This window comes from Zonotrichia leucophrys, chromosome 5, assembly GCF_028769735.1.
Source record: "Zonotrichia leucophrys gambelii isolate GWCS_2022_RI chromosome 5, RI_Zleu_2.0, whole genome shotgun sequence".
NCBI classification, from domain to species: domain Eukaryota; kingdom Metazoa; phylum Chordata; class Aves; order Passeriformes; family Passerellidae; genus Zonotrichia; species Zonotrichia leucophrys.
Window position 1 is genome coordinate 48048795 of NC_088175.1, and position 27545 is coordinate 48076339.

General features: G+C 60.8%; 1 protein-coding gene across 7 annotated transcripts; it reads right to left on the minus strand.

Annotated features, from left to right (window-relative positions):
* Positions 1–110: 110 nt before the first annotated feature.
* On the minus strand, positions 111–27053 carry CTNND1 (catenin delta 1). 7 transcript variants are annotated; one of them, XM_064715246.1, is made up of 21 exons: positions 26842–26963; positions 13494–13612; positions 12451–12760; positions 11389–11460; positions 10981–11139; positions 10253–10785; positions 6862–7325; positions 6585–6768; positions 6206–6323; positions 5751–5904; positions 5350–5367; positions 5053–5121; positions 4303–4430; positions 4042–4192; positions 3614–3806; positions 3409–3523; positions 2785–2872; positions 2407–2454; positions 2188–2285; positions 1957–2037; positions 111–1771 (listed from the first exon to the last, which is right to left on the minus strand). In XM_064715246.1, exons 3-21 carry the CDS (start codon positions 12643–12645, stop codon positions 1763–1765), a joined length of 2877 nt encoding a protein of 958 aa, XP_064571316.1. In that variant the 5' UTR covers positions 12646–12760; positions 13494–13612; positions 26842–26963; the 3' UTR covers positions 111–1762. The 7 variants fall into 7 exon arrangements, with proteins under 7 accessions (XP_064571316.1, XP_064571315.1, XP_064571317.1 ...); XM_064715245.1 differs by having other exon boundaries at positions 111–1774; XM_064715247.1 differs by lacking the exon at positions 5350–5367 and having other exon boundaries at positions 111–1774.
* Between the last annotated feature and the right edge of the window lie 492 nt (positions 27054–27545).

The following is a 27545-nucleotide window of genomic DNA, read 5'->3' on the forward strand; positions in this document are numbered from 1 at the left end:
AGGGTTTGTCACAAAGTGACACCTCTGGGAGGCATGGAGATCAGCACAACTCTTGGAAAGAGCTGCTGGGTCCAGCAGCAAAGCCAGAAAGACCAAAGGGCAGGCACACATCACACTTTAAAAACTTTATTTATATAAAAAAATCATTTTGTTTTAAAAGCGTTACAAGAGTGTGCACAGGAATCAGACAAGGAACGGCTTGGTGCTTCCCCCTCCCCACCTCCTTGGGCCCCCTCCCCACCAGGGCCAAGGAGGAGAGAAGGGGGATGCTGTTTTTTTGGTTCATTTGGAATTAAAAATTAAAAAAGGAATTAGTGTTTTACATATTTAAAGGAAAAGAGAAGAGTTAGATCCCAGAACAAAACCCAACTGAGCTGAGGTGGGGCTGGAAGCAGGGCAGGCCCAGCCAGAGCTGGGGGGAAGTGGGGCAGGGGCAAGGCACCAGCTCTGCCCCTGCCACCTCCCCGTGCCCCGAGAGCCCACCCTGGGGGAGCCCCGGGCTGGGAGGGCTCCTGCTCCAGTTTGCAGCCTCCTACAGAGACTTCCAGTTGCACAGGGAGCCCCAGGGCTCCCTAAAAGATCACAGCACATGGATGTGCCCCAGCACCACAGCCAGAGGAGGAGGAGGAGGAGCACATCCCAACTCCCGTGGCAGCCCAGGCCAGGATGCAGATGAGCACCCCGCACCCTCTCAGCGAGGGCAGGGGGGGTGGGCTCCCCCCAGAAGAGGCTCCCAGCCCCACTGCAGACAGGTAAGGCTCCCAGCGGGGAAGGGAAGAGCTCAGCCCGGCCGGAAGGCCAGGAAACTCCCCTTTCCCGGGGAAGCAGCTGGACAGTACGATTCAAAGAGCTATTTCACAGTGGCAAAAGAAAGGCACGTGTCAAGATAAAGTCAGCGGGGCAGCGCCGGGGGATCCCGGCTCCAGGTGCCCGGCACAGTGCGCCCCGAGCCGCCTGCCCTCCCCAAAACCCTGCCGGCATCTCCTCCCTCCTTGGGGGCCCTGGCCCATGCCCCAGCACTGACCTCCTTCCTCACAGAAGGATCCTCCTCACACAGGCACTGGGTGGGAGCCAGGGCCCCATCCAGACCCCTCTGCAGGATCCAGAGCTGGATCTCCCTTCCCATGCCCCCAAAGCCTCATCTAGAGCAAAGCAAGAGACATTATTGCTGGTTTTCCTTCCCCTGGCCCCTGTGCCTCCAGCCCCTGGACCCTGGTCCTGCAGCCCCCTCAGGGAGGAGGGATGCTCCTGCTGTCCCCATGGCGCTGGTTGAAGAGTGATCCCACACGAAAAAATATATCCTATAGGCAACAAAACCAAACCAAAAACAAGGCGGCGGCGAGTGAGGTCCCAGTCCTTGTCCCTGCAAGACGCCTCGGAGCAGGGGGAAGGCGTGGGAGAGAAGGCAGCTCCTGGTCAAGGCAGAGATCCGAGTCCTTGTGCAGCATCCACGCCGGCTGATCCGGCAGAGTCAGGCAGGAAGGTTTTACTCTCAGGAGGAAGGAGGTGGTGGAGGACGGGAGGAGGAGTTCTCAGTGGTGGTGTCCCAGAACAGGGAGGTGCAGTGGCCCGGAGGAGACCGAGTGGCCCGGGCTGCCCTGGGGATCCGGCCCAGGCGTTTGGCTGGATGGTTGGCACAGAGAGTCCAGCAAAATTCCAACAATAAGACAAGGTAAAAGTCGGTCCATTCCATCATGAAGAGTTATATATTTATATATATAATATATTATCAACCCAAATGGAACAGAGGCAGGGAGGCCAGCTAGATCTTCTGCTGTAGAGAGATAGAGAGGGACAAGTGTTAAGGCTGGAGTAGGAGTGAGGGCGGAGGCAGGATCACAGCACCAGTGATTGCAGCAGCAGTGATTGGAGCAGGATTTGGCTGGCCAAGCACCCCTAAGAGCACAGCAGGATCTGTCACCACTGTCAGATTGGGCAGGACACCGTGGGACATACCAACTCGGGGGAGGGCACAGCAGCATCTTCCTCCTCCTCCTCCTGCTCTACCTCAGGCTGCGACTCCTGCCCCTCCTCCTGCTGCAGATACATGCGGTTAGTAGGGGCCATGGCATGGGGGGTGTTAGTTGTGGGAGCCCAGCTCTCCCCTTCTCTGGCAGACAGGACAGTGATGTGGCATTTCCTGCACCCATCCATCCCACAGTTCCCGAGTTAAAGAGGGCTGCTCACCATCAGCGGCGCTGCCTTCACCGGATCCATCTCCCCGAGGTCACCGGATCGGTCCAGTGTCCTGCTGTGGTCCCTCTCGTTGAGTGTGGAATAGTTGTCTGGAGCAGGGGAGGGGACACTCCGTCAGTTGTGTCACCTCCACAGGGGGCTGCACCATCCCTGCAGGAGATGTGCACTCTGCCCTGCTCCCCCCATACCGAGAGGGAGTCCCTCTCCTACCTGGTCCCATGTTGCTCATCTGGATCTCCTCCCGGGAGGATTTCTTGTCTACAAGCACAGGAGAGCACATCAGAAACAGTTCCTGCAGCAGGAGCTGCAGAGGAACTGCTCCCTGCCCCAGCTGGGGGAGCCTAGGCCCAGCTGCAGCTGCAGCTCTGTGACCCAAGGACCTACAGTGCCAGCCCCAAGAAGCCATCTAAGGCCCAAACTGCTGGCCAGAAAAGCCATCCAAGGCCCATACTAATCATACTAACGGCCCTGTGTGAGCAGCTGAGGCTGCCAGGGAAGCCACAGCTGAAGAGCAAGGGAGAGGACAACCAGCTGCCCCACAAGGCAGAGGGATGATGGCAGGCACTGGTGCTGAAGGCAAGCACATACCTGTTTTTTGGTTCCTGTCGATGAGAGGCAAGGTGCTGTCATCAAAGGAGTTGCCTCCCTGGGTCCGAGAGGCATTGCTCAGGTTCACCTACAGCAACAGACAGTGACCACTCAGATCCTGGGCCCAGAGGTTCCTTCCTCATCAGGACATTCCAGCCCTCCAGCACCAGCACAAACCCAGGAACCCTCCCACAGCCCTTGAGTAAGAGGCCCAAAGTAAGCAGAAGGTGCTGAAGCCCCCACTGCACCCCCAACAGAGTGGGGGGGCCTGCCTGGACTGGGGCAGTGCCTGGCCCTCCAGCAGCAAGGGCAATCCCTGCTTTTGGGAAGGAAACTGAGCCTGGGAGAACCCTGTTCTTCAACACTGCCACAGCAGCACTTAGAGTGACAAAATCCCTGCCTCATGCTCATGTGGGACACAGGACACGACACTTCACAGAGTGCTCCTAGCAGAGACTTCCTGCTTGCCAGTGGCTGAAAAACAGCACAGGGACACCTCCGTGCTGCCCAGTGCCACCAGCAAGGTGAAGAGCCACCGGCCAGTACTGCCAAGCTCCAGGAACACCCTTCTCCCTACTGCAGGATCCCACCTACCACCCTGGCCACTACAGGGCATCCCCACACCTGGAAATCTGACTTCTTCCAGCCTTCCTTCTCAAGGGGCTTCCGCAGCTCCTTATAGCCCCAGACTGTCTGCAAAACGAGAGCGGCTGCCCGGACTTCTCTCTCTGAGCGGTTCCTAGGAAGAGGTGAAGGAAGAGATGTTTGGAAACCCAGAGAAAGTGAGGCCCCTTTCCACCCCTGGCATCGTCCTTTGAGCAGAGCTTACCCAGATTTGTTGATGAGCACAAGCTTCTCAATCCCCTGTGTTTCCCGGAGCTTTTTGGCCGCCTCGAGGTTGTCCACGATCACTTCATTGATGGTGTTGAGGATTGACACCACTGTGTCCTCAGAGAGGTTTTTGGCAGGGCTCTGCTGGCCTCCAGGCAGGTTCTTCACCAGGTTGGGGATGGCATGTTTGCCTGGGAAGGATAAAGAGCTGGGCGTGAGCAAGCAGGGAACAGGTCTGAAGGGAAAACCACTGACAGGGGGCCCGTTTTGCTGTTCTCTCTCTGCGGAGCTCAGCACTCTGCTCTGGGTGAGGGCAGCAGAGAGAGGCTGGGCTGATGCTGTGCCCATACATTCCCCAGGAGCCAAGAGGAGGAGGAGGAAGCTCCTGCCCAGCCTGCATGGATATGGGGAGCGTGCCATCCTCACCGATGAGCTCCTTGTTGCGCAGGTCCACGGCCAGGTTGCGCAGGGCGCCGGACGCCGCTTTCACCACGCGCTCGCTGTCGTGGGCCAGGAGGTCGGCGATGGCGGAGAGCCCCTTCTCCTGGCGCAGGGCTGAGCGGATGTACCGGCCATACTGCGGGGAGGCACAGGGCCACCGTGTCACCCGGGGCTGGGGACACCGCTGCCAGCCCCACCGCGGCGTTCCCAGCTCCCCTTCCCTGTCCCAGCTCCGCGGGCACTCACCGTCCAGCTGCCAGCGCACAGGTTCTGAATGGCTCCTGCTGAAGCCTCCAGGATGGCGGGAGTCTTGCTTTCCTTCAGGAGGGAGATGTATATCCGCACCACTTCTGGCTGGAAGAGGAGCTCGTAGCCTGCCAGGAGGACATGGGTAGGGAGGCTTTATCCAGAGGGCTCTGCTAGTGTCTGCCTAATCCAAAGGGGCACTGCTAGGCAGACGAAGCTGGAAGCTTCTACCCAGGCTCCTAGGGGGTGGGATCCTTGGCACAGAGAGGGCCAGGCTGCCCCAGGGTACCAGAAACCTCAGCCACTGCTTGGTCAGGGGCTGTGATTCACATGCTGTGAGACACTTGTCCCCAGAGGCTTCTGGGAATGACCCTTCCTCATCCTCATGGCTGGGGAACAATTCAAGACAAGAGATTTTAGCTTTAACTCATGCCTGCTCTTCATGTCCAGGAGTGAAGAGCAGGCACAAAGACAACTGTGCTGGCAGGTCTGAGATCACCACAGAGGGCTGTGCCACTGTGCTGTCCCTCAGCCCCTGGGGCAGTATTTCCCTCTGGAGCCTGTCCTGAGCCTGCTGACCTCATCCATGCACAAGATTTTCACAAGTGCTGGCAGAGCTCATGTTAACAGGGCTTTGGGCATTCCTGCTCCAAACCCTACTTCTGCCCACTGGAGAGGCTCACTTGCTCACATCCCTGGCTGCTGTAGCAAAAGCTGCCCTGACACCCAAGTGTCACTCAAGGAGCATACCTTTGGCTGGAGTTGTTCTTTTGGGAAAATCCACTGTGTCAGCACCAGGGTCTTCTGGGAGCTTTTTACCTTCAAAGGGCAAGTGGAGAGGTGTGAGACTCCTCCCCACCTGCCTCGGCCCAACAGCTCTTTGCCACTTGCAGGAGCAAGCCCAGAGGCGAGCTGAAGCCAAGCGACCAGCGTGTGGCAGGAGGGGACACTGGGGACATTAGCCACGCTGCAGGCAGAATGTGCCCAGAGAGCTGCAGAAAGCACCCAATTAAACCATGGAAAAAGTAAAACCAAGAGCACACTCACCTCTGGAGAACCACTCGTCTATTGGTGAGGCGGAGAGAAGGACAGGAGAGAGGGGAGGCAGGAGGAGAGAAGCACCGACAGCGTCATGGGGCAGATCATTTGGCAAGAAAGCAAAGGGAAGGGGAAGGGGCAACACAGGAGAAAAGGGAGGGCGTGGAATTAGTGGACATGTACCCGTCACCATCCCGCCACCACAGACACCCACCACAGCTTGAGTCAAACGCTTTGGGCAAGCCAAGCAACAGCTCCCAGAGCCAGGGAAGCAGGGATCACTGCGCCTCCAGAGAAAGCTCCCCTTCAGGCTTCACATGAAATGCCCGTGTACAAGTACAAAGGCCCCAGACCACCCTCAACACCTGTCTCTGCTCCCCTCCTCCCCTCCCTGCTGCTGGCACACGAACCTTTGCCCTTCTTGGCCCCGAAGCAGCTGGCATTGTGGGGCCCAGCGTTGTTGGCAGGGACAAGGGGCGTCTCCTGGTAGCGCTCGGCGTGGGGGATCTCACGGTGCACTTGGTAGGACAGGTTCCTCAGCAGGCACACACAGTTCTCCACCAGCTGGGGAGAGAACCAGAGTGCCTGAATCAGAGACAGGGAGCAGCACTCCAGGTCTGTGAGCGAGGGCCTGGCCCAGCCTTCAGCCCAAGGAAAATTCAAGCCAAGACCTTATCCAGGCTGATCAGGAAGCCCTGAGTCAGGTGACAGTGGTGTGGGGATGAGTGACACAATCAGGCCCCTGTTGGAGGGCCAACATTCCAACCCCAACTGCAGGCTGAGTGCCAGACACCTCCTGGTCCAAGAGTGCCAGGTGCACCCCACGCAGGCTCTCCCTTTCCCAACACCAATCCTGCTGAGGTACCTTGCTGTCCGAGTCCTTCTGGCCAATCTCAGACTGCACAATGTAGATCAGGGCGTCCACCAACCCGTCACATTCCCGCAGCTTCCGACGGGCCTCGCTCCGCTCCGAGCTCACATTCCTGGCAGGCAGAAGAGAGCCCTCATGGGAGAGACAGCTGAGGGCAGGCAAGGGACAGCCCACACCCCACACAGCTCAAGAGAAAGCAGCTCCTGTACGTAGCTCCCCTCACTGAGGGTACATGCCCCTAAACTCAAGGCCTGCACCACCACCAGCAGCTGTCTTACGAGAGCAGCTGCTCCACAGTCCCCTGCAAGTGCCAGAACAGCCCAGAAGGAGTGCTGCAGCCCAAAGCCAGGCCAGTGCTCTGCCAGACCCATACCTAAGGCAGCCAGCGGTGTTGGTGAGCACCGACTCCCACTCTATATGGCGGGGTTTGGAATCCTCGTTGGGCTCCCGCTCCCAGCCGGAGCGGGGAATAACCACCTCATCGGTCAGGGCATGCAGTGCGTGATCCACGATGGCCATCTTGATGGAGTCGTGCGAGGACAGGTTCCACAGCGTCCCTGCAAGGCCACAAGTGGAAGGTGAGCACTTGGCCCCCGACCACAGACCCCACCCCAGGTGCCAGCCTGCGCCGCCCTCCCTGGAGCCACTACCTGTGATGACCTCGGTGAGGTCCATGTCGTGGGCCTTGCGCAGCAGGCGCACCAGCGCGGGCACCCCGTCGCAGTTCTTGATGGCGATCTTGTTGTCCTGGTCCTTGCCGAAGGAGATGTTCTTGAGAGCCCCACAGGCGCCGTAGTGCACCTCCTTCTTGGGGTGGTCCAGCAGCCCCACGAGCACGGGGATGCCCTTCAGCCGCCGCACCTCCGTCTTCACCTTGTCGTTGCGGTAGCACAGGTGCTGCAGGTAGGCGGCCGCGTTGGACTTGACGGCGTCCAGGCGGAAGCTCAGCATGGCAATGACCTCCGGCAGCTCCGGCTGGCGCCAGTTCCCCGGGGCCGGGCCCCCTTTCCGCAGGCTGTCCAGGCTGGCCAGGCTGCCCCGCTCGTGCTGCGCCAGCGGGGCCCAGTAGTACCGGTCAGGGGCCACCTCATCCACCAGCATGTCTTCATAACTCCTAGGAGAGAGGGCAGAGGGTGTCTGAGCACAGTCCTGGAGCTGGGGGAGGCAGTGCCCCTTCCAGCCCACCAGAAGGGATGAAGCTGGATCTTGGTCTCTGACCCCTGCACAAGCAGGAGTCAGTGCTGGGGCACAGGCAAGAGCCAGCCCTACAGGCAAGGTGTGCTGCTGCCTCAGGAACAGGCCCAGTTGGGCACCAAGAGCCACACAGGCTCCAGGTACCAACCTCCCGGGGCAGGCCAGGGAAGAGCCATGGTGGTCCCAGACCCTGCCCTAGTCAGGAACAGTTTATCCAGGGACTGGCAGCACTGGGAATGAGCCCAAACAAGCACACAGAAGTTTAAAGTGTAACTACTGCCCTGCATGCCAAAGTAACATTTCCCGCCCCCAGAACATACACCTCTCAAATCCCAGATTCTCCCATTTTTGCAGTCACTGGTACTATAATCCTTCCCCCACCCAGGCAGAGGAATCCAGTAGATTTCCAGCAGAAAGGGATGGGAGGGGACAGCTTGGTCATCCCTGCTGTGCCAGGGCACGGAGGACATTTAGGCAAGACCCAAGGAGAGGCTTGTACCCCCACTCCAGCTCACACCTGCTGCAGGAGCTGCTCATGCACCTCTGGAGCTCCTGGATCAGGCACAGGCAGCTCCTGTCCCTGAGTATCCTGCCAAGGATGGTGGCATGGTCCTGCTGCTGCCATCACTTCCCTTCCTACAGCCTCTGGTACAGGACTTGCCCAAGCCACCAGCTTTAGAGTCACTTCCACAGTCACACCACCCCGGGCACTGTGGCACAGCCATGGTGTGCCAGCAGGCTGCCAGGCTGGCTTCCAGAGGTCCCAGTGGGGACATGACCCATGCCTGGCTGCTCAGAGGAGTAGCAGCACAAGGCTGGAGCGAGACACAGCCACCAACACCTTCCAACACAACTGGCATCTGATCCCACTCCTGTGCCAAAACTTGCGCTCCCCAAAAGGAGCTCCCGGTCCACTGCAGTGCTGGATCCCACCCTGCAATTGTGCAGGATCCCCTCCAGGCAAGATGGGGCAGGCAGGGAATGGGAAGGACCCTGTTCCCTGCGGAGAGGGAGCTCTGACAGAGCCCCAGAGCAGGGGCTGTTGCTCGCTGCAGCCGGTGGCAGCCAGCATGCACAGCGTCCCGGGCTGGAGGCGCTCTCTGGGCTCCGCGTGCCTGGCGAGCTGCCTCCCCAGAGGAAGTCGTTAACAGCCAGGCTCCTGCTCAAGACAAACATCTCTGAGGCAGGGGGGACGCTGCTCTCCCTGTTCCCATTCCTGTGAGCTGGGCAGCCAGTGTGGACAGTAACTGAGAAGGTGGGGGACAAGCCAAGTTCAACAGCACATGGATTCCACAGATTGCTGTGATCTTTATCACTCTGCCCGGGGAGAAGGAGAGCTGGCTCAGGGGCCCCCCAGCCCATCTTTCATACCCTGAGCCATTCCTGCAACTCCAACAGAGCTGACCTTCTCCCTCTCTGTGACCCACATACCCCAGTCTCCCACCTGGCTGCAGTTCCTGCACTTGACTCCTGTAACCCCCTTCCTCCAGGACATGGAGGAGCAAGAGCACAGACACCTTCCTGAGCAGCAGAGAGGGCTCATGGTCTCAAAGGCCACCCAGGACACAGCCCAGGGGAAGTACACAAGCCAGAGTTTCTGTCTGGACAAGCAGCCAGGGGTTACTTGTGTAACCCCTTCCGCCCAACATGCTCTCTGATGGCCATGTGCTCAGAACTGCCAACACTGGCTTGTCCTGGGCTGCCCAAGGAGGAGAGGCCTGGAGCAGCCCTGCCTGCCCTCCTCCAGCCAGCACAAGTTGCACAAAGCGAGGAGGCCAAGCAAATCCATCTGGGTGAGCAACTGCCCCGACTGGTTCACCACAGCCCAGAGCACTTGTGCTGGCACCAGCCACAAGGACAGACAAAGCTGCTCCTTCAGTCCCTCCAGCAGCTAGCATGGATTTATAGCATGCACCTGGATCAGGCAGATCTCCACAGGGGCTGGCAAGAGCCTCCTTTCCCCAGCTCTCTCCCTGTTGCCTCTGTTTTACGTCCCAGAATCTTAGGTCATCTGTGCTAAGCCTTACCTGTCTGCCTGGGCCCACTCTGGGGCACTCAGGAGGTGCTGGCACAGTCCCTTCTCCATCTCCAGGACACTGTCTCAGCCCCTTGCTCCATGCCACCCCACCACCCCCAGCACCTGCCCAAAGCCCTGCTGACAGCCCAGCCAGAAGCCAAGCAGGAAGCAGTGCTTGTGCAGGGACAGCTGGCACAAGAGACCAACGGGCAGGAGTCACGGCCTCAGGCAGGTGACATCCTGAATGCCTGGCAGGGCAGGAAGGACCACCAGGACCCTGCTCTGGCCTCTGAAGGCAGCACAGCCCAGCAAGCTGGAGGAGCAGCCATCACCACAGACACACAAGGGGGAGAAGCTGCTGCTGCCAAACAGGTTGAGCAGCTTCTCCCGCCCTGCCCTGCAGCAGGGTCGGGCTGTGCAGGAACTGAGCCCTGCTCACCCCAGCCTGGGCTAAGCTCCCCTTCCCGGGGCTGCTCTTGGCTTAGGGAGAGCACAATCATGGGACTGCAGCTGCTCCCGACACACAACCCACACAGGCACGGCTCCCAGAGGAATGTGCCACACTGGGCACACACAGCCCTGGTGGCTCAGAGGGAAGGGCCTGGAGCTACATCCAGCTGCCCACTGGAACTCCTGGCTGCAGGACGACCGGCTCAATTAGCACCCAGGTCTAACCACCAATTAAGCAGACAATTAGAAGCGGATGCAAGTTTTCTCCTGTGTGAGCCTCGTCTGACTCAGCTCACAGTGCTGTGTCCATGATCCTCCTTCCTCCAAGGATAGTAAAGTTCAAGGGACCCCAGAGCACCCCAGAGACTCCTGCCACGTACCTGAGCCTCCGCCGAGCATCAGACGGGGTGCCCGCCCTCCTGGCAGTGCCATAGTCAGACATGAGCCCGTAGTCCACATCTTCGAAGCCCACGCTGCGCTGGTCATCCTCCAGGCCGTAGGGCTCGGGGTGGAAGTGGTTGAGGTCCATGTTGCTGCCCCCAACACGCACCTGGGGCTGGGGGCCGTAGATGTCCTGGCGGCTGGGGGCGCGGTAGGCGTCCATGGAGGGGCGGTAGCGCTCGTCGATGCGGGTGACGCGGGACAGGCTGCCGTAGCTGTGGTCGCTGCCCGGGTAGCCGTCCTCATAGGGGCGGCCGTAGCCGTCGGGGTAGTGGTAGTTGCGAGGGAGGGTGGCCGTGCCCGCCTGGCCCAGGTAGCTGCCGGGGCCCCCGTTGCCGTTCTTGCGGAAGTTCCTGTCCATGGTCTGGACGTAGTTGCTGGTGACGGGGGACGTTTCCAAAGGCAGCCCGTCGGGCCCCACCGGCACCTGCTGCACCGTCCGGGTGGTCACAGTCTTCACCACCTTCTTCACCTGGAAGGGGTGACACACGTGCAAGGCATGCTCACATCAGGAAACCCACCATGTCCCTGTGTTCCTAAATTCCCCTGCCAGCCCCGCATTTTACTTCAGGTACATTTCCCACCCTGTTTCAGCTCATGGCAGAGCACCCAGCCACCAGGGTCCCTCACCATGCCCTGTCCCTCCATGGTGTCCCCAGGCCCATACCGTGGTCTCTGTACGCCGAGTTGTCCCATCATCTGATGTCTCCACAGACACGACCGACATGGCCCCTTCCGGGTCCTCCTCCATGGTGTACGTCTCCTCCACAATCTGGCCTGGGTCCTGCATCCTGGGGATTGTGCTGTACAAGAGGTGGCTGTGATCCTGAGGGGAGAAAGCAACAGGCAGTCAGGTCCTGTCACCAATCTGGGCCTTCCTGGTGTCAGCTGGATGAGAGATCTTTCTTCACAGGGAGCCCTGATACCTTTTGGAAAAAGGTACCTTCAAGCCAGAGTGGCCACACGAGGAGCCTGAATCACCCTCTCCCAGGTGGAATAGGGACACTGGGGCACTGTCCAGCACCTTCCCACAGCAAGCAGGCTGCCCACAGCCAGAGGGCTGAGCTCCCCCTACCTGTGGCCCGTTGAGCTTCAGATCTGAATATTTCTGCCTTTCCAGGTCAGCATCGCCCAGGAAACGTCCGTTCTGAAACACAGCAGGGCAGCAGGCCCATTACTACACTGATCTCCATCCTCACTTCTCTGCAGGGCTGAGCAGCCCATCTCATGCATCTGACAGACACCCACCATGCACCCCACGGGACCCCCAGCAGAGGAACAGCCTCCTCAAGGGTCTGTGCCACATGCAGCAAATCTCCTCTAGGTCAGCCTGGACAAGAGTCGGAAGCCCAACAAACCAGCTCTCCCACACGCTCCTGATGGAATGGCCACAACCCTTCCCTGCTCCTGGCAGGGCCCTGGACACCTTCCACAGCTCCTGACACAGGATGCACCAGTGACCCCAGAGGCCCCCACCGGCCTGAGAGAACCACATGGTGAGCAATCACAGAGTGGTGCTGTTTGACACTTGAACTCTGTCCACCCTGCCCCACAGATCCCTCCTGGCACCACCACCTTCCACAGCCAGAAAGGCACCTGGCTCCTGCACAGCACCATGCACCAGCCCTCCAAACACCCCTCTCCAAGACTGAGCCTGAGAAAGTGAGGAGACGCCTCAAGCCAAGGCAGATGAAACCACATTTCCAGCCCTGTAGAGAAGATCTCTCCCCACCCTGGTTTGGCCATGTGGGGACAGAGAGAATCCAGGCATTTGCCCTTTGTCACACACAGAGGGAGACGCACACCCCAGCCTCAGTACTTCAGCTGTCCTCCAAGCAGCCAAGAGGGATGGGAAGCAAAGATGCCCTGGAACTGAGCACAGCCAACCTCTGACCTTCCCAAAACCAGAGCAGAGCCAACCTGGCAGCAAGACCCTCCAGACTGGCACCTCCTCTCCTGAAACCTCTGTCTGCCAAAGGAGGTCTGCACACCCCCAGACCAACTCCAGTACACACCAGTGCCACGAGAACAGCCGGGCCCTCCTCCACCTCCCGTATCCAAGGAGGGCTCCAGGAGGGGAGGCAGCTCCGGGGCTCCAGGAGCCTGTGCACGCCCCTGTGCCAAGGGGGTGTTTTACCTGGTGCCGCCGGGTGAGCGTGCCGTTGGCCAAGCCCGGGCCGGCGTCCTGTGGGGAGACCCGGACTCGCTCCAGCTGGGCCGAGACATGGCGCCGTTCCTCCTCCAGGGCCCGGGTCAGCTTCTCGAACTGTGCCTCCTGCTCCTTGACAGAGGCAAGGATGCTGGCGGTCGACTCCACCTCCGAGTCGTCCATGGGTGACGCCCAGGGTGGGCAGGGCGGGGGGCACGGGGAGGCACAAGCAGAGGCGGCTCGGTGTCAAGGTGAGGGTGGGAAAAATGAGCCAGAAGGGCAGGAGCCCCTCTCTTCACTGCACGTGATTTTGGGGGAGGAAAGGAGGAGAGAAGAGCGGTCAGAAGAGACTGATTTCATTAAGACAGATTTTTCAGAACAGGAAAAAAAAAAATCTTATGGCATTAACACCCGCTCCCACCCATCACCAGAGAGCTGGCAAGAGGGTCCTGGAGCAGGACTCAGCTGCAAGCTGCCCCAGCATTAAAGCTTGGAAAAGTGGCACTGTGGGAACAAAAGGTCCCCCCAGCACAGCAAACAGCTGGGGCTGAGCCAGGTTTAGAAAAGCTGCTGTGGGCTGAGGGAACACCTCATGGGCAAGGAAAAGCTGCGGGCAGACAGTGCAGGAGGGGAGGGCATGTCCCCAGGGTGGGGCAGGGGACACTCCTGAAGAATGAGAAGTGACCCACATCCTACTGCTTCCTCCAGGGAAGGGCGGAGGGAGAGGGCCATGCTACTTATCTGCTCCCTCCTCCCTAGTAAGGTAAGAGATGGGGAGACAACCCTGGCTCCACAACTCCTTCCCTAGCCAGGAATGAATCCTTTAGGGGGATCACATAAGCCCCTTTGACTGCTGCCAAACTCACCACCCCCCAGGTATCCACCAGGGCTCTCCCTCCAAGGATCCTCAGCCCACAGGCCTGGGGATGGGCTTTGGCCTGGACCCCTCCAACACCCCCGCCCAAAGGTGAACAGCAAGTGAGGCATAATCAACATTTTGGTACAGAAAAGCAATTTTCTTCCATACAGACCTGTCAGAGGAGGAAGCTCAGGTTTGATTGGCAAAGGCACGGGACAGCCAGGTCTAGACGCAGAGAGTCATGGGAGAAACAGCCCAGCCACCACAGTGAGGAAGCAGGAGGGAAGAGAGCTGCAGGGACAGCGGGAGCAGGTCAAAATCACACACAAGAAGCCCTAAACAGGAGGTAGGGTGGGCACGGAACTGGGAAACAGGCGCCTCTCTCCCATCCCCTCCCCTCTGAGGGATGGGTCTGGAAGGGCTGGTAGGGTGGCAAACGCAGCCCTGCTCCCACAACAGCCCCCAAGCTCCACGGAGACTCCAGCAGCCCTCACTGCTCCCCGTTCCCACCGACGGAGAAACGGCAGAGGCGGAGAGGAGTGGCCAGGGCTGAGCCTCCACCCCTCCCGCGCAGCCCGGCCGAGTCCCTGCAAGCCCGAGAGGTTTTCCCAAAGCTGTGCAGTCATGGCAGGCAAGTGGGGACTCGCTCGAGCCGGGCAGGCAGCACAGAGGCTGCTTTCCCACGGTCTCCAGCAGCGGCTCTGCCCTCTCCCCTCCCCGGTGCCACCGCCCCAGAGGGCCGATAAGGACGACCGGGAGCTGAGAGCTCGCTCAGGCACCATCCCTGCTCCCACCACCTCCTGCAGCCCCTCCTGACCCATCCTGCAGCACCTGCTGGTGCACAGCAGCTCAGTGAAGTCTTCTGGTCTGCCAAACCCCTCCCCACTCCTCCTGTGGCTCTGCTCCCCAAAGCCTCCCTCGCGTCAGCCACGGTGGCACTGCCACCACAGAGCCCGGCCATGCAGGGTGGATGTTTTCCAAGTGCTTTGGAGGGCGCCCACAGCACATTCCACCATCTGGTCACTGCCACTCTGTCATCTGCCTTCATCAACAAAAAAATCCAGTTGCTCTACTCGTGCCCACGTGGTGCCCAGCAGGAGAAGGAGTGGCGGCACACCCACCCCGGGGAGAACACAGCCCACCACTCTCCAGAGCCCAAGCAAGCTTTTGGAGGCTCCCAAACATTACTCCTGGCTCATGCATGCAGCTTTCCACCCCTCCCACCTTGCAACAGGTACTCCCTGAGGTTTTTTCCAACAGATCAGCTCCCCAAGCCTTGTATGGAAATGCAGGGACAGCTCTGACCCTTGCTGCTCCCCTGCCCTGTGGATTTGCAGGATTCTCCAAAGGAGAGGGTTGGTACCCCCGTAACAGTGCTGATACATCCCAGCTCTCATCCACGAGTAACATTCCCTATCTCTGGTGGGCTACCACCCACTGTAAGCAGAGGCACAGATCCTCAGCCTTTCCAGGACCCCCTGACGGAAAGGGAGAGGATCCTTGCCACATCCCAGTGTTGTCCAGCAGGACACAGAGCAGTCCTGTGGAGCATACCCTATGCAACTGCAGCATCCAAAGTCCCAGCCAGCAGTCCCCCTGGCTTGCTGGGATTTGTTTCAAGAGTGGTATTTCAGCAAACCCTTTAAAAGAGGCAAACTGTGGAGAAGCGATCCTCCACAACACGGCCTTGTCAAAGCAGCTGCACTCCCTGGCCAGCCCTCAACTGTGCAGAAGAGGCAGATTTTTAGGGGACAGGAGGGCAGAGGCTCCCTGAGTGCAAGGAGAGGCTTGGCTGGTCTGGTCTCATGAAGAGGATCATGCCTGCAGCAAGTGTAGACTAGCAGGGTCTGGATCTGTGGCAAGCATGGACAGGAGATATGGGAACCCCAAAAGATCCCCTTGGTCCCACACAGCCCACAGGGATACCCCAGCCCCAAATCCCCACCTCTGCACATTCCCTGGGAATGGGGCTGGGAAACATGGACACTAACAATGGAACTTGCAGGGCTGTTAGGGCCCCAGATAAGGGGCCAGAGCAGCTGTGAGGCTGTTTCCTTCCCGTCCCTTCCACAGGGAGTAAACACAACAGCAAGGGAAGGAACAAGACAGGTCCCGCACCCTGTGGCTCCCGTGGATGCTCCAGGAGGGGCCACCTGAGGGTCCCCCAGCAGGATCAGACCGTGTTTAACAGAGACACTCAGTGCCAGGGGGCTGCACTGCCTACACAGCTGCCATTCCTGCCCTGAGCACGGGACACAGCTCCATGATGGGCAAGAAGTGCCAGCAGAACGGGGTCTCTCCCAGTTTTCCTCCACCACCAGGACAGACCAGCTCTCTCTAGTCTCATTCCAGCCATTGTCTTCATCGATCTGGGATTAAAGACATAATTACAGAGAGGCAGTGCCAGGTCCAGAGAGGTCAGCAAGAGCTGTCTCCTCACACACAGCCAGCACCATCCCAGCTGGAGCACGGCCATTCCCTGGGTTTGGCACACAAACCCCAAACTTGGCCCTACAGCTCCCACCAGTGAGGAACCTGCCCCACACTCAGGGATAGGGTCCCTTGACACGTCCCGATGCTGTCCCGGGCTCTCAGCGGCCATCTCTGGAATGAGACAGGGAGGGCAGGAAGGGGAGAGCCTCAGCTATGCATCCTGCTCCCTTCCAGCCAGTGAGCTACTCGTGACAGTGCAAAGCCAAGTACACAGGAACCCGCAAGGGTGAAATTCCAGGGATCGCTCTGCGCCCATTCCCCTCCTCCTCCCCCCAGCCTCTGAAGATCCAACTACAGAGCATTCTTCAGAGCCAGACCCTGACCGGCTCTGAGGATGGCTCATGAAAGCCTTTTCATCATGAGAGAGGCACTTGCTGACACACCCGTTACTTAAAAACCCCAGCAAGCCAAAAATATTTCAGCTGGCTCAGTTCAGGGCAAACCAAAAAGCCCAAGGACAGAGCACACCCTGAGCAGCTTCACCCCAGAGGCAGAATCCTCTCTGTCCTCCCAGCAATCAGTAGGAGAGGATCCAGGGAACAATGCAGAGACCCAGGAAGTTTCACACCTCAATCGCTCTGGCTTTATCTCCCAACTTCCTGGCACCAACACCACCCTGTGCTGTGCCCACAGGTCCCAAAACCACAGCGGGTCCACTGGACAGATGTCACAGTGTCCCCTTGCTGGCCAGGAAGCAGCTGCCAGCCCACCTACCTGTGTGCATGGAACTTCCCCACCACAATTTTTCCATCTGGATAAAGGCTTGGATACAGTCAGACAGGCACCCCTAACCCTGAGCCCTCCACAGCTCTTCTGCTGCAGCCAGCTGTGCCACAGCAGGTTCTCCAGCACAAGTGCCTTCCCACAGAATAAATCCTTTGCCTGGAAAAACAAATTTCCAGGGCCAAACCACAGACATACCCACCTAGAGTTCACCTGCACCCTCCTCTGCCAGAGGATGGAGTCCAGGCCTTGAAGGCTCCCAACCAGGAGTGTTTTTGAAGGCTCCCAACCAGGAGTGTTTTTGAAGGCTCCCAACCAGGAGTGTTTTTCTGGAGTCTGCCACAGAAAGATTAACCCCGGGGCCCAGACTGAGCCAGCAGATGGGGAATTGTACTCCACAGGCCAGAGAAAATGGACAAGATCCAGCAGATAAGACCCAGACTGGAAGCCTGACAGGCAGCACCGCTGCAGCACAGGGGGATCGCCGGCACAGTCCTCTACGTGGATTTTTCCAACAACCTGCTCCAGCCCTGCCCCATGCCCTGAGTCCCTGGACAGCTGTCACCCAAAGGTCTTGGGATCCCTAGGGCTAAGGCTGCTGCCTCAGCACAGAACACTTTGGGCAAAGTCCAACCCAAGCACCTACAAAGTCAGAATCTCCTCTGCCACATCATCCCTGCCCCAGCACCCTGCTAAGGGACACACCAGGTGCTCACGGCCATCGTCCTGCTGCCACCAGGGAGGGGGAACAGAGCTGCATCAGCTCAGTCTGCCACATCCCAGCCCTTCACACAGCTTCACTGCTTGTCTGTGACCCCCAGACACCTGTCCAGCACACGGCAAGGTTTGTCACCATGGCCAGACACCCTTGGCAGCCCCCTACACCACGAAGCACGAGGACAGCCCTTCTCCAGCTGCAGAGCCAGGACAGACACAGCCCCTCATCCAGGCTGGCTGAGCCTCTGTGGGGCTCCTGGGCCAGACCCACCTGCCAGGCTGACAACGAGGGATGCTCTTCCTGAGGAATTCTGCAATACAGTCCCCAGCTCCACTCCGATAACTGGCCTTTCTCTCTCAGCCTGAGGGCCTGAGGAGAGCCAGCAGGCTGCCCACTCTCTGAAAGCTCTCAGCACCAGATCCCATCCGAGAGCAAAAGAGGAAGCCACAAATTCTCCTGGTTCCAGCTGCCTATCATGATGCACTTAGGAAAAACAGAAACTCCATCAATAATTCAGGCCTGCGATTGTCCGAGCGCTTGCAGTGCACTTGCTCTGCACAGGCTCACAGCCCTGCTAATTCACTACAGGCTTCTGGTCAGTCTCAATTACCTAAAAAATAAATGAGCCAGCATCCTTGGCATCTTTCCCCATGCCAAGCACAAGGTCCAAGCTCACACATCAACCCTCAGACTTCAGCCTGGCTGAAGCAGCAGGGCATGGGAGGGGAGACCACAGACTCAGGCTCACCTGCTCCTGTGTCCAGCTCAGAACAACCATGGCCCTCAGGCCACTGGGGGAAGCAGGACAGCTGATGGTGGGCTCTAGATCCCATATCCCTGTGCAGGTGAAGGAGAGTTTTGGCTATTTCTCTCCCAAGCCCAGAGGCAGGAAGGTGCTCACAGCCATCACCTCAGAGCAGCCCACCCTTGAGGGACCCCTGCCCAGGCTGACACATCTTTGCTGCCAGGTTGAGTGAGGCCCCTTGCTCCCACTCCCCAGCCTACCCTGGCCCTGCCAGAGCCTTCATCAGGGGAGAGGTTTCCCCACCTCCTGCCCTCAGGAGGGCTCTTCCTCCTGGCAGGTCACAGAGCACAGTGGACTTCGGGCAGGCTGGCATGTGGCCAGCAGCAGGTTGGACACCGCCTTGGGCGCTGCCTGCTCCGGCCCAGCCACACCTTCCCCGGGGAGCCGTGCCCCAGGTGCCGGTCACGGCAGGAGCCCGGCGGGTGAACACCCAGCAGCGGCGCCGCGGGCAGGGACAGGCACGGAGCCGCTCCTCCTCCGCCCTTCACACCCAACTGGTTGGACTGGCAGCGGGATCGCCACCTGGCCTACCTCACCTGCCGCCCCCAGTGCCAGGGATGGTGGCCACGTAGCCGGGATGGGTTGGGAAAGCCTCCCTTAGGAGAGAGGAGTCACCTGGAGATGCAAGCCGGGCGCAGATCGCACCTTATAAGGGAGCGGGCCGGCAGCCAGGGAGCAGGATGAGGAGGGAGCGATAAGGACAGGGTGGGGCTGCCGGGGAGGAAGCAGGAGCGTGGGTCGTTCCCTGAGCCAGGGCAGGGGGCTGAGAACGGAGATACCCATCGGGTCAGCAGGACGGGTCTGGACACAGCCGATGGTGGTTGTGAAACACGGGCAATCCCCTGGGGAAGGGATCTGTCCCTGGCTGCGCTGAGGTCACCGGACCGGTGCCACCCCAGCAGGGCACAGAGTGAGGCAGCCGAGCACGGAGCCGGGCAGGGTCGGCTGTGGAGAGTGGGATTGTTCTGCTGGAATGCCAGCAATCCTGCGGCGGGGCAGCTGTCCCTCCCAGGCACGCCGGGGGCCACTCGCCCCCCTGTGAGCACAGCCCAGGACACAGCATGCCAGGAGCTCCTTCCCTCCAGGAGAGCCGGGAAGCTGCCGACCCTCTGCACCGGCTGGATGGAGCACCACGGAAGGGAGACGAGCTTCCGTGGGCATTTGCAGGGAGGAGAGCGGCGCAGGAGGGCAGCCAAGCCGCTGGGCTCCAGGCAGAGACTCTGTCCACCCACAGCCCTCAAGCGGGATGGCCACAAGGCCGGAGCCTTCCTGCCAGAAGCATCCTGCTGCATCCCAGTGCCCACGGACACCTCAGCAGCCCTGCTGCCACGGGGCTCTGCTGCGAGGGTTCCCCACCCTGGGGACAGTAGCAAGCAGGGTCCCTGCCACCTCTCAGCACCAGCCCCTCGGCTCACACCCCCAGGCCCAGGAGATTCACATGTCGGGAGCCCTGCAGCAGCACAAAGGCGGCTCTCTCCTCGCTGTGGGAATTCGCAGCTGAGCGCTCGGCAGGGACAAAGGGATTTCACAGGCACATCCCCAGCCGGCGGCCGGCCTCCCTCCCCCCGGCGTCCCCGCTTCCTGTCACAGTAGCACCAGACCTCGGGGGCGCAGCAGCAAACAAACACCCAGCGCCGGATTCTGGGAATGGGGCCAGCGCATTCCCGGGGCAGGCCACGCTCCGGCAAGCCAGCGGGCTCCTGCTTCACCCAGCGGCTCCCGGGCAGGGGGAGGCAGCAGCCCCCGGCTCTGCCACCGCGGTCCGAGGCGAGCAGGTGAGCAAGGGGGCACTGCGGGGCAGCCCCGTGCTCCATCCAAGGAACAGCGGCCACCTCGACGGGGGACATGAGCTGTCCCCACGGCCACAAGGCTCAGTGGACGCTGGCGCTGAGCTGAAGGTCAACGTGGCCCCCCAGGCTCCAGCCATGCCAATGTCCCTGCCCTTCACCCGTCCCCCCACCCTCTGCCGGGCTCAACTTTCCCATTCAGCTGCCTCTCTCCCGCAGGGAAAACAAACACACCAGAGATAAGGGCCATATTGGCAGAGGCCAGGGAGCAAAGTCCCCTCAGTGAGACACGAGGCTGCCTGCCCAAGCTGAGGGCACGGCAGATGGGGGAAACTGCTCTCTCTAGCTCCCCATCCCAGGGGCACAGGAGCTACTCCAGAGCGCACAAGTGCTGCTGGCTGTGCCCAAGCACAGAGGCTTCAGTCCGGTGGCCAGCATTCCCAGCAGGATTAGGGGCAGCGCCCCTTCATCAGGCCACGGGCACAAGCACCTACAGCCACCTGTGCCAGCTCAGCACCCAGACACATGGATCTGGGACCTTTCTTGGGCATAGAGCCGTTCCCCACAGCCCTCTTCCCAAGGAAGTCACTTGAGATCATTTCCTGTCCTGCACCTGCAGCCCCAGGAACCAGTCCGGACTTCCAGGCCCTGCTCCAACCAGTGGACAAAGGAGCAGGGCCTGGAGGGAGGACAGGGGACTCTCACTGGCACCAGCACAGGACCTGCATCACTGGGGGCAGTCAGCACTATCTACCTTTCCAGCAAGTCACCAAAGAACCATGACCAGGAGTGGGGAGAAGGGTAGGAGACAGGGCCCCCCAGCCTTCCCAGCAACCCCACCGGGGGTCTCCCCACCCAAAGGGTACCCGGGCACCCCCGAGGCAGACAAGGCACCCTTCCCTCCTGCAGAAGAGACGCCCTCCCCTGCCCACACTGAGCAAACAGGTGAAGTAGCATTTGGTGAGGGAGTGGCCAGGAGGGAATTGCCGAGATTAGGACGAGCCGGCCTGAGGGAGCGGCCCAGGAGTGGGACCCCCTGCCCCCCCTTGCCCAGCCAGCCCGGACTCCCCGAGCAGGTAGGGCGGCCGCGGGCTGAGTCAGAGCACAAACCACGCGGGGCTGGGCCGAACGCCCCGGCTCGGCATGACCTCATCAGGTACCCAGCTCCTGCTGGAGAGGGCTCCGAGGGCCCTGCCAAGAGCTGTAATGAATGGGTGAAGGAAAGCCACTGGAGAGGCATCAGGCAGCAGCCAGGGAGTGAATCACGGCTGGAGGTGGGGACAGGGGGTGCTGCAGCAGGGTGACAGCATGTCCCCCAGAGCGCTCCAAGGCCCCACAAGGTGAACACACAGGCTACCAGGAGCCAGTGCTCACACAGACCAACAAGGGACAAACAGGACAGCAGGCCAGCAGGACTCCATCCTACCCAGCCCCCTGCCCAAACTGTTTGCACCCCCAGCTCTCACTGAGAAGCACCTTCCCAGGCTCCTGTGCGAGCCAAAGGGAAGGAAACCTGCGCTTCCTGGTCCGACGGGAGATGACATCGTGGCTTCCCTTTCCTGCAAGTTTCTAAACACGACGTCCTGCCAAGGGCCACTCCCCACTGCCCCTGGCCTGCATGCAGACGATATGGAACCAGCTGGGAATGCCAGGCATGGGCACCACCACCAGCCCAGCCTCACCAGCTGGGCCAGCCAGGAGACCAACATGGCTTAACCAGGAGACCAGATGCCTGGCTTCCAGCTTGCTGGAGGCAGTCTGCCTCCAGGGAACACATCTGAGGGTTCCTCACCCACAGAGCTATCACATTCCTGTCCAGGGCTGGGAGCATCCTATGATGAGAGGGTGGAAGATGTTTTCCAACCCCTCGAGGCTCTGGCTTGTGCCTGCCATGCCCCAGAGATGGGTTGGTTACCTGCAGAGCTACAGCAGCACCAACACCACAACCCCAGCACAACAGGTGCCCCCTAAGCCAGCTCCCCAGCCTCCCTCACACCCCTCATCTCCTTCTCTGCACAACTCCCTCAAAGCTCCCTGACACTGCGGGGCCAAGCATGAGTCCCCTCAGAGCTCTCATTGCTGCCAGAGCTTTGCTCTGCAGGCCCATCCACCTGCCCTTCACAGGGCGGCTCCTCTTGCTGCCAAAACGAGAAAGGAGAAGGGAAGTGAGTAGTTTTCCACTGCAGCCAGCTGCTGGGGACAGACCCTGGGCAGAGATCAGGGGAGAGCAGGTGGCTCTGCCACACCAGTGTGCTCTGGAGGTAAACGCAGGCAAAAATGAGAGGAGAGAGAGTAAGGATGGCACAAAGCCAACCTGGAGAAGCAGGCCCCCCACATCAGAGAGGATTTCTCCCAGAAACACCCTGGGCTCTCCACCTCCTCCCCCTCAGACCCCAGTGAGCAGGAGGGGGACAACATCTCTCTCCCTGGAGCAAGCCGGCCTGCCCGCAGCCAAGCCAAGCATGGCAAGCAGCAGCCCTGCATGCAGCAACACGCTCACAGGAATGTGTTACTCCACTGGGCAAGGGGCCTGCCAACAGCATGCAAACACCCCCGGTGACCCACCCTTCCAGGTCGGAAAAACTCGTCTTTGCAGTTCCACACACTCCCTCCCACCCACAGCAGATACCCACACGCAGCCCAGCAGCACCGCCTCCCCTTCCCGCCCGGGCCGGGCCCGGGAGCACCGGGAAGCAGCCGAGAGAGCCAGGGGCTCTTCTCGGAACGGACCGGCCCCAGCGCCACACGAGATGGGGCTGAGAGGAAAAGGGATTGTCTGGGGACAGCCAGACGCCTTCCTCCTTCTGCATGGGCGGGAACCAGTTCCCCACATTCATCCAGTCCAAGGCCATCCAACTCACACATGGGGCCACCTTGCTCCCTCCCCCAGGTAACCTCTCTCCTATGCAGGAGGTGTTTTCACAGCTGTGTGAGACCAGGGGAGAAGAGAGAGCTGCCCTCCCATTGCCCACTCTGGCTGCCTTTTGCCCATGCCTGGTGCCCACAGCCCAGCCCTCGGGCAGAGGCAGGTACAGCTCAGGTGTGCCCAGGAGGGCCAGTGAACTTTGAGCAGCATTTGCTGTGACCAGGGCCAACGCCCAGAGGAACAGGAGCAGTCAGGGCCAGGATGGAGGTACGGGAACAGCTCCTGCCCTCACACACACAGGAGCACAGCACGCCGCTGCCACCAACCCCAGCCTATCCAGGGGCATGTCATACAAGCCCTGGAGCTGCAGATGTTTCCAGAGCACCAGCACCCTGGCCAGGCTATACAAGAGCCCTTCACAGGGCTTGGCCCTTACCCCAATTTGCCTGAACCCGTCCCTGTTTGTGCTGGAAGCTTGGCACACCTGGGCAAGCACCCTACCAAGACTGGTACAACAGCAGAAATTCCCCATCCCATCAGCACAAATATCTGGGCACAGACCTGCTCAAATCAAACATAGGGTAAGCCTGGCTCAGGTCCTCAGGCCTGCACTGGCACAAGCACTCTTGCAGTGGGTAAGAGTTCTGCAGTGCAAAGTCAGCACGAACCTGCAGCGTGAGGTGAGGGACACTGGCACAAGTTCCTGGGCACCCACACTCCTATGAGCACCCCCTGGCAGGGAAGCACATCTCCCTCAAGGCAGCTGGAGCTGGCATGGAGGGCTGGGCAGCAGGGACCAGTTGTTCCCACCTCAGTCCAAGGTCCGTACTTGGACCCATGGCAGACGTCCCACTGCAACCTCCGACCAGCAGCTGCTCCCAGCAGTTTCCCTCTGCTGGGAAGAGCAGAGGAAAGCAAAGGTGACTGGCACCCTGGTTAAGGGTTGGCACATCCTGGCACCACGCCTGGTAGATTGTGCTCCTTAGTCACTGGTTTGCCCCCACACCCAGCAGAGCCAACTCATCTCACCCCTCCTTGCACAGGCCACCACAAGGAAGGAGTATTTCTCACAGGGAAAAGTTGCTTCCTCCACAGGCAAAGGGAAACAGGAGGATCACACTGCACCCACTGCCACCCCAAAGCCCCCCAACAGGCTGAAGGCACACAACACAGCACATCAATCCAGAGGTCAGGCTCCACAGGCAGCAGTCACTGGACAGGGCAGAGGGACAGGCACTCCTGTGCCAAACCAACACCAGCAGCCTTCCTGGAGGGAAGGAAGGCGGATTAGCAACAAGCACAAGACAGGCAGGAGCTGGACAGACTCATCAGCCTGCTGCTGGGGGTTTCCAGCACAAGAACTGGCTCTAAGAAACCATTTCCTCCCCCAAACAGCCTCCTCAGATGATATAAAGCAAAGAAAAGGTTGTGGCCACCTCGGAGAACTCGAGGACTTTGGTCAAGAGCCTGTAAATCCAACTCCTTTCTGACAGCCTAGCGCTGAGGCACATTCCTGAACTCCGTGCCAGAGGACAACCTCCTCTGCTGGCCAAGCCCTGTGTCACACACAGAGGAGTGCCTGAATTGCCCAGGTTCGGCTTTTGTCATCACATCCAGGCAACACCTGCTGTCTTATATTGCCCCAAAGCAGCTCCGGGTTCCGCTTCTCCCTGTCAACGAGGCAGGGACAGGACACAGGCACGGTGCTGCAGAGACACGAGTGTTCAGAGCCAGGAGAGCTCTGTACTTCCCTGGAGACAGCATCACCACAGTCTTGGGAAAGGGCTCTGTCCTTGCCAGCAGTAAATGAGAGACAGTTTTGAGGGGTTGTTGGGAAGGGAAACCAAGAGCTTTACCCAGCACTTTCCCCCTTAGGCCACAGACACTGGTAAGCTATTTTGAGAAGCCAACAGCCTTCCAGGCATGATCCAAGCCACACTATTATTTTCTGGGTGTCCTAAAGCCACCTCCACTGCAGATACAATGGGCCAAGGTCTTATCTCCGTGCCAGAGGCTGGAGGAGGGAAGAAATGAGAGGCAATCCAGGGAGAGACGCCGGCTCCGCAGTCTGGGCTGGACCATTCATCTGACTCCCAGCCCATCTTTAGGGAAGGGATGGCCTCAAGGGCTCCTCAACCACAACCATCAGGCCCTGACCTCTGTGTCGGAAGGGAGGAGGCTCACCCCTCTGCGGCAGCCCAGGCAAGCCCAGCATGCTCCACTGAGCGAGCGCTTTCATCCTCCCACCGCTTCCAGGAAGGTTCCGCACGAGATTCCAGCAACGCTGCACACGGCGAAGGACAGTCATCTGCCCACTCAAGAGTCCAGCCAAACTCAGCCAAGTGGAAGAGCAGATCCTTAAAAACTGCCTTTGTGCTGTTGACAGAGCACGAGCAAACACCAGCAGGTAAAGAACCTGCCTCAAGAAAGCCCTGGGAGCAGGATGGAGCAGACAAGGTAACCCTGGAGAAGACAACTAATAGTTTTCCTGCCTAGGCTCTTGCCACTGACCTGGAGGACACGGCCTCACTCCATTGGCAGGAGCTGCAGCAGAGGCTGGAGCCTGGGAGTCACCAGCCAGCCGCTGACCCCACCTTCCCACAGCCAGGAGAGAGGGCATGGAAGTTGAAACTTCAAACAGAAGCTGTGAGCACGGCTTACAGGAACCCAGCACGCCTGCAAAGCTGAGGACAAGCTCAATTCTCCACACCAAAAGCCTGGACAGCCAATTCCAAAAGCATCTGTGCAGAGCAGGGAGGGCATCAGTGAAACTACAGGGAGCTGCAGTTCAATACCATCACAAGGCTCCACGCACCCAGATGCTTCTCTCTGCCTCACCGGGAGCTGGGTGCCATAACCCTGGGAGAGGAGCCTGCAGCTCCTGCTGGTCACAGCACAGCCCAGGCCCCCAGATAATGCCCTGTGAGCCCCATTGTCACTGGCTCCCTAGAAGGGCAAGGGCACCGAGCCCTTGGAGAGAGAGGGAGGCACTCCAGGAGGTCCACCCCTCTCTCCAACAATCAGAGGAAGCTTTGTTGTCCAGGCTCCCTCGCCCAAAGCCCAGGGCCATAACGGAGGTGCCCCACCTCTCTTCTGCCAGCCCGCGGGTGGCTCGCAGATGCCAGCAGCCCTCATGACTGAGAAGCACCCAAACTTTCTCAGCCCAAGCTAAGTCTCCTCTCTGCAACGCTCCGAGGAGGCACAGGAATGCCCACCGTGCAGGGCAAAGCGATGCCGGGGACGGTCACCGGAGAAGGCACGACGAAGAGCGCTGGGAAGGGGGAGGCAGCCGGGCTGTCGCTAAATGACAGTGTGGCCAAGGGAGACTGAGAACGAACCGGCGGCTGAGCAGACCCCCCGAGGCCGGCTCCGGCACCGTCCTGCCTCCTCGGGAAGCGTGTCGGTGTCGCTTGTAAACTCGGGCAGACGGGCCTGTCGGGCTGTTTTGAAGCTCAGAGCGATTCCATTAGGAGGAGCCGCAGCCCCACCCGCACACTTGACCCCCCCGGGTACACCGGCCCCTTCCCCGGCAGAACAAAGGCGCAGGCGAACGACACACCGGGCGAGGAGCCGCTGCGCACACCGGCAGAGCCGAACCGGGCGGCCGGACGCAGAGTCGGAGAACCGGACCGTGCCCCGGCCGAGACCCCACGGAGGGACCCAGCCCCGATCCCCGCCCGAGGGCGGGGGGGCCCGCCGGTGCCGGCCGCGGGAAGCTGGCACACGGGCCGCCTTTGTTCCGGGCAGGGCGAGCGGCGGCGGCCCCGGGCGGGGAGCGGGGCGGCCGCCCGGCCCAGCCGCCTTTGTGTCGCTCCCCGCGGGCTCCCGGGCGCCGCCAGCGCCCCCGCCAGGGCCGGGCCCCGCCGCCCCACCGGTCCCGCGAGGCGCGGCCGCGCCTGGCACGGGTTCCCGGGCAGGACGGAACTCCCGGGGCCCGGTACCGACCGGCCCCGGCAGAAGAGCGCGGCCGAGCCCCGAGCCGGCCCTGCCGGGCGAGGACCGGCCCGTCCCGCCCCGCCGCCGCCGCCGCGGGGGCGTGCGGCGCCCGGCAGGCGCCGGCCCGCACCGGCTCCGCTCCCTCCCCTCTGCCCCCCGAGCGGCGGCACGGACGCCGCGATCAGGACTCACCGTGGCCGGGCTCCTCGGCGGACGGGCGAGGGGGGGCGGTCCCGCCCCGCGGCGGCGGCACGGCCGCCCGGCCCGCTCCGCTCCGCGGGTCCCGCCGCGGCGGCGAGGCGAGAGGCGAGGCGGGCGCCCGGTGCGGCGGCGGCGCGGGTCAGGCCGGGTCCCGCCGGGCGGCGCGGGGCGGTGTGTGCGGAGCGCGGGGTCGGTCGGGTCCCGCCGTGCGCCCGCGCCGCTCCCGCACCTAAAATGGAAGTTGGTCCGGCGGGCGGGGCGGGGCGGGAGCGGGGCCGCCCCCGGCGTCAGCAGCGCGACAAGGACGGGCGGGACCGGGGCGGGACGGGGGTGGAAGTCCCGGTGGGGTCTGCCCAGGGACGGTGTGTTCTCCGCGTGCTCCAGCCCAATGGAATGTGCCCCAGCGGTGCATGTGCTCCAAACGGGGGTCTACCCTCAGATGGGATCCACGTCGGGGCCATGGCTCCCGGGAGCAGACCAGCTCCTCCTCAAGGTCCGGTCTGCCCCGGCATGGTGCCGCAAGGGGCTCTCTGGGACACCCCCGGAGTAGAGCCTGCTCCGGCCGGTCCCTCTGGAGCGGCGGGAAAACAGGCTACCCTGTCCAGGGTGGAACTTGCCCAGGAGCAAGATTCCGTGGCAGGATGGGCTGCAGTACGTCCCCGAAAGGTTACCCGGTCCCCTCTGGCTCTAGGGAG

Bases quoted from the DNA above. Each gene is read 5' to 3' on its own strand.
- CTNND1 (XM_064715244.1), bottom strand. From the start codon at position 12,645: ATGGACGACTCGGAGGTGGAGTCGACCGCCAGCATCCTTGCCTCTGTC. The intron at 7,326-10,252 runs GTACGTGGCAGG...CCTCTCTCCTAG, and splicing joins GATGCTCGGCGGAGGCTCAG to GAGTTATGAAGACATGCTGG. The intron at 3,524-3,613 runs GTAAGCTCTGCT...ACCTCTTCCTAG, and splicing joins GTGCTCATCAACAAATCTGG to GAACCGCTCAGAGAGAGAAG.